General features: G+C 37.4%; 1 protein-coding gene across 1 annotated transcript; it reads left to right on the forward strand.

Annotated features, from left to right (window-relative positions):
• Positions 1-695: 695 nt before the first annotated feature.
• Positions 696-10,441, forward strand: npc1l1 (NPC1-like 1). The gene is made up of 21 exons (XM_020935421.2): positions 696-910; positions 1,194-1,355; positions 1,688-2,581; positions 2,997-3,290; positions 3,639-3,862; positions 3,975-4,075; positions 4,154-4,326; positions 4,921-5,049; positions 5,338-5,520; positions 5,603-5,717; positions 5,932-6,197; positions 6,273-6,362; positions 6,762-6,952; positions 7,812-7,939; positions 8,035-8,164; positions 8,245-8,300; positions 8,402-8,552; positions 9,040-9,271; positions 9,395-9,508; positions 9,798-9,960; positions 10,061-10,441. The coding sequence occupies exons 1-21, from the start codon at positions 869-871 to the stop codon at positions 10,252-10,254; spliced, it is 4,032 nt and encodes a 1,343-aa protein (XP_020791080.1). The 5' UTR covers positions 696-868; the 3' UTR covers positions 10,255-10,441.
• The last annotated feature ends 212 nt before the right edge of the window (positions 10,442-10,653 follow it).

Raw genomic sequence — 10,653 nt, forward strand, 5'->3', positions numbered from 1 at the left:
TACTTGTGCCAGTGGGAAATTAAAGTCTAAATTTCTTCCTTTAGTAGTGAGAAGTGAGAAAAGCAAGTAGATGTGAGAGCATTTTATTGCAAATACATTATTTTAATCCTTCTTGCTCAATCATTACTTCCTTTACTTAGGAAGACTTAACTTATTGGTAATATTAGGTTGGTGGATGACCAATAGATTACACAGACAATATTGGATAATTTTAAAAATACTATTCATTGTTGAGGTATTCTGTTTTCATTTGACACACCTTGCCTGCTCCCTGGGGTTGTCTGTTTGGACAAGTGGACAGCCACCATGATCCTTCTCTTGATCCAAATCAGAATATGAAGGGTAAGACATACCAGCCCTAGTAATGAAGTCAAATAAATAATAAATAAATAAATTATATTTTTGAGTTACATAAAGATGCATTAAACTGCATTACAGTTAATATAAAGATGTAGCAAGCATCAGTCTACTCCCAGACATAAAAGCACAGTCTTCTCTGCTCACATAGGTGGAGAGAGGCGTGGTTATTTTGTGGATCTCCTATAGTTTCTCCCAGCAACGCAATCACAGTCTCGGTAAGTGTTAATTATCAGTCAGTATTGATTGTCTGTAGCTGTAGCTGCAATTGGTCAGAGTGCATCAGACCAGATAAGAAACGTGTTACGTGACAGATTTTTTGACGTTATACTGTGATTTTCAACTCAACTAAGTGTAAAACCATTATTCTCACAGATATCAGGAGAGAGAGGGCTGAGAATCAGAGGCACAAGTCCCTCTCACTCACAGGTACTGTCTGATGTGTCCCTAAATCTGGTTAGAGAAATAGAATTTAACACTTCAGCTGAATCGACCAAAGGACTGTGGAGTCATGGCTCGAGTAGCAACTCTCTACACTTTACTCTGCTATTTGGTAAGTAATTTCAACAAGGGAGCAAAACCTTTGTTTCTATTTGTTCAGCATTGTCTCCTGTTTTTGTAAAATTGTATTGAATTAATTTAAATAATTCTAAGTAATATAAACATATATATTCAAGAAATATGTAGACAAATCTGCTTGTATTTTTATTGTACAACAATAAATGGTTATATAAACACAGGGCAGCCCCAAAGCAATCATTGCATTTATCAAGTGATACTTATCTTTTATTGTATTTTTATTGATTTAATTATACTTATTTATTTTTCAAACACAGGTCTTGACAGAAGCCCAACATGAACCAGGAAAATGTCTCTTTTATGATGAGTGTGGAACAAACCCCACTCTAAATGGAACTCTTATTAAGCCTGTTGTGCCCTGTTTAAACCACAGCCCTGCCAGACGGTTATCAGGGGAACACTACAGAAAGTTCAAACAGGTAAAAATATATGGTAAAAAGTAATTTAATGAGTAAAATGTACAAGAATCAGATGGCACAGAGGCAAAGTTGATGTGTCACCCTTGGGTAGGGCTGTTTGTGGACCTTGCACTGTGGGTCAGCTGCTTTCTTGCTCCTGCACAAATACATGCATTTTTAATTAACTGAAATATTAGCCCTACTCAATCTAGCCCACTAACCGATGTATCACATTTTTACAATTAATGAATTGAATTAATTATTCCTACTGTTGAAATTGGCTGAAGTGTGATAAAAAATAATATATATAATTATAATTATATTGTAATTAAATTGGGTATTTTTTGTGACAGGTGTGTCCTATGCTGGATCAAGGAGAGAACAACACATATGCCTGCTGCTCTATCACTCAGCTCATCTCCCTGGAAACGAGTCTGACTCTTTCCAAAGCTGTCCTGATCCGTTGCCCTTCTTGTTCTTACAACTTTGCGCACGTACACTGCATCAACACCTGCAGTCCTGATCAAAGCCAATACGTGAATGTCACTAGAGTCATGAACATCACTAACATGGGTGTCACGAGGGAAGCTGTGGTGGCCTATCAATCATATTTGTCTTCCAGATTTGCACAGAATGCTTTCCAGTCTTGCAAAAATGTACGTATCCCAGCTACTGGTGGTTATGCGATCTCAACAATGTGCGGTCGCTATGGGGCCAAACTATGCACCGCTCAGCGTTGGTATGACTTTCAAGGAGATTCTAGTAACGGTCTTGCCCCGTTGGACATAGACTTTGAGCTCATTTCTGATGGTGCTGCTGGATCACTACCAAATGGCTTAATCCCCTACAATGGCACGGCTCTGAAATGTAACCAAGAAACACCAACAGGAGGCAAGGCTTGCTCATGCCAGGACTGTGAAGAAGCATGCCCTGTTGTCCCAGGACCTGAAGAACCACCAGGCCCATTCAAACTTTTTGGTGTGGATGGTTTTCTGTTGATCTCCATTGTCATGCTTTGCCTGCTGATATTTGCCTTCATATTATACATGTGTGTGAGTTGCTATGTGAACTCTAAGAAGCCAAAAACTCAGAAAAAGAAAAAGGATTTAAATAGCAATGATGTTACTCAAAGACCCATTCACCCTTCAGAGGTTACATGTACTGACAAGAACAGTCTGGCTGCACAGGCTTTCTTAAGTTCCATATTTCAAACCTGGGGAAAGTTAATGGCTACTTATCCATTAACGGTGAGTAATGAAAAGCATCTTTTTAATGAGTAATGAAAAGCCTTTCATGCTTACACATTACATTATATCCATGGGTTGTATTCAGAGTGATGAAAAAAATTAAACTGATAGAGCTCTGTCAGAGCAACAAACAATTTAATACAATAGTTTCTGTTTTTTGAATAATTAAAAATTATTATTATTATTGGCCTAAATACTGCTCAACAACATAATTTACATAAACTCAAATGAGATTTATTCAACAGAATAAAATATTGTACCATAATATATAATATAATAATACATCCAAGTATTTAATTGCCCAACTCATTCAAGACTGTATGTGACTGTTTGTCTAATTATTTCTCAGTAAACCCAAGAAAACCTAATATTGATTTGATTGATTTATATTATATTAATAATATTTCCTTTGTAGGTGCTGCTTATCTCAGCTATTGCTGTTGCTGCTTTTGCCACTGGCCTCATGCACATTGAGCTCACCACAGACCCAGTAGAGCTGTGGTCAGCCCCTAACAGTCGTGCCCGCCAAGAGAAGGACTTCCATGACTCAAATTTTGGGCCTTTCTTCCGGACAAACCAACTGATTCTCACAGCGCCCCAAAGAAAAGGACACGTTTATGATTCTCTACTTTTTGGACTTCAAAACTTCAGTGGGATTGTTTCCAAAGATCTGATTACTGAGCTGTTGGAGCTACAAACACGAATTAGGGTAATCATCATCACAATCTAAATAATTATTTCCCTACACAGATCAAAAGAAGTTAGTGGACTATTTTGTCTTATCTGGATAAATGCATCAGAATCAGCTTCCAAAATGAATCAAATTAAAAGGCCAGATTTTAGAGACATGCATTTATGAATGACAGCGTTGCCATGTGTCTTATACTATAGATAGAAGCTTATTGTAGCCTTTCATTTTTAGGATGGGCTGCGCTTTACAGAATTTACAGAAATTTACAAATGAATGTGCTAATTACTACTCATTAGGAGGTAACTTTGCTGTAAAAGGAAAAAAATTAAATGTCCATTCTAACAAATTTTAACTTGTTCTTTTTAGGATATAAAGTTTTTCTCAAAGGACCTGAATCGCACTGCGAGTTTGAAGGATGTGTGTTTTGCCCCATTGAATCCAACCAACCCCCAAACTACAGACTGTGCTGTGAACAGCCTGCCCCAGTATTTCCAGAACAGTGTGGATAACATCAATGCCAAGGTGAACATGACCGAACTGGGAGTGACCAAAGAGGTGGACTGGAGGGACCACTTGATCTACTGTGTCAAGTAAGAGTGAAGCTAAAACAATATTCTGTAGAAGTAATAAAATTGTGTTTATAAGCGAAAGATTGTCACAAATACTAAATAAGACTGTAATTCAGAATGTATTTTTCTTCAGTTCCCCACTGTCCTTCAAAGACATTACTGACTTGGGCATGAGCTGCATGGCTGATTATGGAGCTCCAGTTTTCCCCTTTTTGGCTGTGGGAGGCTATAATAGTAGGTGTCTAAATTTAAGTTACAAATGGCATAAAAAAGTTGTGAAGGTTTAATATTTTGGCCCTCTTGTTTTTGTAGGTGATGACTACACGAATGCAGAAGCCCTCATTCTGACCTTCTCCCTCAACAACTTTCCACGAACTGACCCCCGGTTCAAAGTGGCAATGCAGTGGGAGACAGAGTTTCTTAAAATAGTTCAAGAATACCAGAAAAATCCTCAAACAAACTTCACATTTGCGTACATGGCAGAGGTATATCACAAACTTTTGTAAGCGCAGCTTGTAAATGTGTTAAAAGCAGGCAATAGTTGTTCCTAGTGTTCACTGGTCAGATGTGACTCTTTCTCTTACATAAAAAAATATGCTCAGTGATAACACTGGATACATTATCGCTGGAAAAAATTTGATAGCCACAATAACAACATAACTCAATAATTAGACCAGATTTTTTTGTGTATATTACATGTACAAATATGTGATAGTCAAAAACATATGTCAGTCAGTTAGAGGAATTTTAAAGTAACTGTAGCATTTGGTAGACAAAATACAGTGAATTTTAAAACAACAATTTATCAACTATTTACTTTTTGTTTATGCAACATTAGTTTGTCTCCTTTTCACTATGTCCTTTGTCAAAGCCTGCACAATCAGATCGATCAGAAATCAGATTATTCACATCAGATGTAACTGGTAATTCCAGAAATCTAATAATGATCAGATTTTAGGTGTGCATGTAAACATCGGGCTACATATTAGGCTGATTATAAAATGTCATCAATATCGATAATATTATCAATAACCACAAAGCAATAACATTTGACTTCCACTTCTCTTGTTTTTCCTCAGAGGTCTCTGGAGGACGAGATTAACCGCACAACTGCTGAAGATATCCCCATTTTCATGATTAGCTATGCTGTAATATTTGTGTACATTGCAGTTGCATTGGGAGAATACTCTTCTTGTAAACGTTTATTGGTAAGATTTTGTGCTTAAAAATGTAAATGCATGCAATCAGCTTTACAACTTTCTAAGGATACAACCTATTAACTCTAACTGTAAATCCATAGTTTTACTCTCTCTTCTGATAAGATACAGTGAAAAGTAGATAAACCTACAGTTATCACATTTCAGATAAGAGGAGTCAGAAATGCATGCCATTGTCAGCTGTCTTTATCTCAACCTTAAGTCTAGTACTATAGGGGATTACAATGTAATAGTTACAATAGATACATATATACATACTGTATGCTATCTGTCGTAAAGGTGGACTCAAAGTTTCTCGTGGGACTGGGCGGGATCCTGGTGGTTGGCTGCTCTGTCCTGGCCTCTATGGGTTTCTACTCGTGGATTGGCATCCCCTCTTCTCTGGTCATCCTGCAGGTGGTGCCCTTCCTGGTGTTGGCAGTGGGAGCAGATAACATATTTATTTTTGTATTGGAGTATCAGGTGAATTTTTTCTCATGTTTTGTATTTTGTCTATGATCTTTTGTAAAATATAGTTACACATGTACAATTTTTTGTGCTAAAGAGAGATGTTCGGAGGCCGGGTGAGAAGAGGGAGGAGCAGATCGGCCGTGTCCTGGGCAGTGTAGCTCCCAGCATGCTCCTCTGCAGTCTCTCAGAGTCTATCTGCTTTTTTCTGGGTAATAATAATAATAATAAGAAGAAGAAGAAGAAGAATAAGAAGAAAAATAATAATAATAATAATAATAATAAGAAGAAGAAGAAGAATTCTATCATGAACAGAAGATAATCCTGCTAATGACTGAATGTCAAAATGTTACAGCAAACCATCACGCCAATGTTCAGTCAATCTATTGAAAGTTAAAATCCCTGTACACTGTTTTTGTTTCCCAGGGGCCCTGTCTACGATGCCTGCGGTGAAGTCCTTTGCCCTGTACGCTGCCCTGGCTGTGCTCATGGATTTCGTGCTGCAGATGACCTCCTTCGTGGCTCTGCTCTCTCTGGATGCTCGTCGTCAGGACAGCAACCGCTGTGAACTGCTGTGTTGTGCCACTGTGTCCACTCGCCGCCCCAACAAACCCAACGAGGGCTTCCTGCTCCCCTTTATGAGGAAATTCTATGCTCCTGTCCTTCTGCACAGTTTCACAAGAGTCATTGTGGTAAAGCCACTACATCAGTGGTTAAAAGAGATTAAAATGTATGATTTGTGTTCTGAACATATATGCTCTTTGCAGATGTTGCTGTTCATCTTTATGTTCTGTGCTTCCTTGTTCCTCATGTTTAAAGTGACAGTTGGTTTGGATCAGGAGCTCGCTATGCCTAAAGTTAGTGTATTTTTTGTTTTTTACCAAGTAACCAAACATAATCAAGTTACATGACATCAAGGGGTGATGTATGCAATTCCGTCAACCAAAAAATATTTAAGTACATTTGCTGCTGTTGTGTCCCTGGGCCACCCCATTGGTCAATCCAGTCAAAGTAATGTGGGTGGTTGCTTCTGGAAGGGATCTGGGGTAAAAATATGAACAAATCAATTTATTTATGGAAATAATGTAACGTATTGGTAATAACATTGTAATAGTGGATGACTGTGACTCTATCAATAAGATGGACAAATCAATCAAAGGGAGCCAGTTTAGTACCATTATAATAATTAATTCATGTGTCCTTATACAAATCGTATTCAGATGACCTGTACATGTTTTTTCTTATTATATTTACAGGGCTCTTACATGCTGACCTATTTTGAATATTTGTACAAATACTTTGAAGTGGGAGTACCTGTGTATTTCGTAACAAAGAAGGGCTTTAACTTCAATACAGTGCAAGGCATGAACGCAGTCTGCTCCAGTGTTGGCTGTGACCAGTTCTCTTTAACCCAAAAGATCCAGTATGCCACAGAATACCCCGAACTGTAAGTCAATTTACAATTTTGTAATATCTTTAGAAAACATACAACAAACAACAAGCCACTCCAAGAAGCAATATCTTCCACCATAACATTCTAAATAAGGAAAATACCTTCAATAAAATTATATAAGAGAGAAAATACCCGTAATAAAATTTGATTCCATAAAAAATATCAGATATTGCTGATAACGACTGAGCTCTGTGTCTATTAAACTTTGGTTTGTTGTTAGATTTTTACTTGCACAAAAGAGACATTTTTAAAATTTGCCTCAAAGTTGTAGATAATAGTGTAATGAGGAAAACACCTCAGTCCCTCATCATTAGTGTCTATCTCTGTGACATGGCCTTGAACGTTCATCTATCACAGTGGAAACCTGTTACACACTGCTCCAGACCAACAGCTCTCTATAGTTAATGATAAACCACCTGGACTTACGCACAATAGAATGCCTATAAGCGAAAGCAATGTAATGACAATAACAATACATGATATGATGATTATCACACAAGTAATGCTATTTGTCTATATAAGCCTGTAACAATAGTCAAAAAGGCCTGTGCATTGATGTGTAGATCGGATATATTTTTATGATAATCAGCACATTTTCTGGCTCATTCCATTAGGAAATTCCATGACAATGCACTGAAAAAAAATAATGTATCACTTTAAAAAATATATAATAATGTAATGTTATTTTTACTGTACTTTTTACATTAATACTGAAATTTATCTTTTTATAAATATATTTTTGTAATGCTTGGAGATAAATAAAAGTAATTCTATTATATGTTTTTGTTTTGGAAACATATAAATAGTTTGCTCATCAAGTCTCTATACTCAAGTCTGCTAATTCCCTGTGCAGATCCTACATAGGTATTCCATCTAACTCCTGGGTGGATGATTTCATTGACTGGCTGAACCCTGGATCAAAATGCTGCCGTCTTTATGCCTTTGGGCCAAACCAGGGGAAATTCTGTCCTGCAAATGAAAGTGAGAAAAAACTGTATTTTTGTGTTTTCTTTTTAAGAAAAAAACAACAACAACAACAACAAAAAACTTAAACCTGCTGTTGTGTCTTTTGGCAGGTGCCTTACGCTGCCCATTTAAATGCATGAAGACTCCTTCAGATGGTGTTCTCAGGCCCAGTGTGGAACAGTTTCACAATTTTTTACCTGATTTCTTGGGGAACAGGCCCGACCTGCAGTGTCCCAAAGGGTAATTCAATCAATCAATTATGGAATGATCAACATTAAATAATTCTTTTAAGATTTGCTTTCTGTTTGCTTTCTGAACAGGGGTCTTGGAGCATATGACACTGCTGTGGTGAGGGATGAGAGCGGAGAGATTATAGGTAGGTATAATACAATTTTCATCCTGTACATAAAATGAGAATATAAATCAAATCACAACAAAACATATTTGAAAATATTAATAATAAGAATTTGTTTTCAGCATCTCGGTTCATGGCCTATCACACTCCTCTCACAAACTCGCAGGAGTTCACAGCTGCTCTGCTTAAAGCCAGAGAACTGGCCCATAACATCACTATGGGCATGAGGCAGGTCCCAGGCACCTCACCAGACTTTGAGGTCTTCCCTTACACGTAAGTTCCCTTCTGAGGCCTCCTGTGTACACTGTTGATATTTATAAAGTTTGTCAAGATAATTGTCAAGAGATTTATCTTCAGCACAGATATGTTACACAATAATGATATAGATAAATATACCGTAGTATTGCTGGGTTTCAGATGACATAATATATAATATTTAATACAGATGTGGGGCAGCTAAAATGAATATTGTTAAAATGCAGTTTTTTGTTGTATTTCATGGTTTTAATTGGTCTACTCACTAATAGGATAGACTGCCTCTTGCCCTCCATCTGAGAGTATGATATCATCACAATCTGAAAATGTGCAATACCTAAAAAAGTATTAATAAATAGCAGCATCTCTGAAGTTGCACACACATAATCACTTTATATAAACAATTTAAAATCAGTGTATACAAAATACTGCCTGTATACTGCCTGTAAACAGTTTTTCTGAACAGGTATTTGTCAGTGACCAGTCCTGTCTATTCTCATTGCAGAGTGACAAATGTCTTCTATGAGCAGTATTTGACCATAGTACCAGAGGGGCTCTTCAACATCTCCCTGTGTCTGTTGCCCACATTTGTAGTGTGTTGCCTGCTGCTGGGGCTGGACCTGAGCTCTGGGCTACTTAATCTTATCACCATTGTCATGATCGTGGTTGATACTGTGGGTGTCATGACACTGTGGGGAATAGATTATAATGCAGTGGCCCTTATCAACCTGGTTACGGTACAGCAAACACCTTTTTACTACATAGATGAGATTATTGATTCCAAAAGAAATGCAAACAGAAATAATAATATATTTAATTTAAAAGATCCTCATGTTGTGTTGTAAATATCTCTTTTACAGGCTGTTGGCATATCTGTGGAGTTTGTATCTCATATGACCAGATCTTTTGCCCTGAGCACAAAGCTGACTCATGTGGAAAGAGCCAAGGAGGCCACAGCCAACATGGGCAGTGCGGTATGCAACATTTGTACTTTTCCAGTATGACTGCCATGGCAGACCAACTATTGACTGACTGATCTCAACCAAGCTCTATTATTACAATATTAAGAAATTGGAATAATATAAAACTAAGAATTATTTAGAGACTATTGTTCCGTTGGCCTCTACAAGTCTTAAATGCATCACAGCTACATATGTGTATATTATTAACACCCAATGATGAGATGTATGCACAGAATTACAGATAATAAAAAATATAATGGGTTGTTGGTGAAAGATTGTCTGATCTTTCTATTTACTGCAGGTGTTTGCAGGTGTAGCCATGACCAACCTGCCTGGGATTCTGGTGCTAGCTTTTGCTAAAGCTCAGCTCATCCAGATCTTCTTCTTCAGGCTGAACTTAGTTATCACACTACTGGGGATGGCCCATGGACTGGTGTTCCTCCCTGTCCTGCTCAGCTACTTTGGTATGTGTGGAAGTTTAAACTCTTGTAAATGTAAACAAACAACAAAATGGTATTATATTGTATTATTACAGTACTTATAATAGGCATATCTGTTTTCCAGGTCCTGGTTTGAACAAGGCTGTGCTGCTGCAGCAACAGCGGGCTAAAGCCAAAGAGATGAAGATGACAAACCACATGAGGCAAGTTTATGATAACATTAGCTTTGAAGACAGTGAAACTAAACCAGAGCAAAATGGTTCCAGCAGTCCCTGTCAAACCACAGCCAACCACCAGGAGCAGACTGACCATTTCTGAGCAAAAAGAACTATTTTAACTAAATACCTCGTTAACAAACTGTACAGTCTGGGACAATCCTAAGGATGGACCAGTAGGAGTGAAAATAAACACAGTTGTGCAATGTTTCAATGCAAGCGGACTCTGAGTCAACAAAAACAACTACGTCTGATGCACTGCCAGATTTAAAGACACTTTAGAAATACAAAGGGTGGTCTTTTGTACTATTTTGTAATAATTTTGTATTCTTATCAGCAGTGTTGCAACTGCAAGTAATTTAATGAATTATACACTCCATGTGCAGTATCAAGTGTTATGTGCAAATGTCCACTAAACAAGGTTTGATCAGTTTTCTTTTAATGATCGACTTTGTTACTTGATTGTTTCGTGAATAAACCACTGTGTAAAGGTTCATCATAA

This window comes from Boleophthalmus pectinirostris, unplaced genomic scaffold, assembly GCF_026225935.1.
Source record: "Boleophthalmus pectinirostris isolate CB_2022bp ecotype Guang Dong unplaced genomic scaffold, ASM2622593v1 HiC_scaffold_4, whole genome shotgun sequence".
Taxonomy (NCBI): domain Eukaryota; kingdom Metazoa; phylum Chordata; class Actinopteri; order Gobiiformes; family Gobiidae; genus Boleophthalmus; species Boleophthalmus pectinirostris.

Excerpts from the sequence above, each read along its gene's own strand:
- npc1l1 (XM_020935421.2), top strand. The coding sequence starts at position 869 with ATGGCTCGAGTAGCAACTCTCTACACTTTACTCTGCTATTTG. Across the intron at positions 5,521-5,602 it reads TTTTTGTATTGGAGTATCAG|AGAGATGTTCGGAGGCCGGG; the intron begins GTGAATTTTTTC and ends TTTGTGCTAAAG. Across the intron at positions 9,509-9,797 it reads CAGCCAACATGGGCAGTGCG|GTGTTTGCAGGTGTAGCCAT; the intron begins GTATGCAACATT and ends TATTTACTGCAG.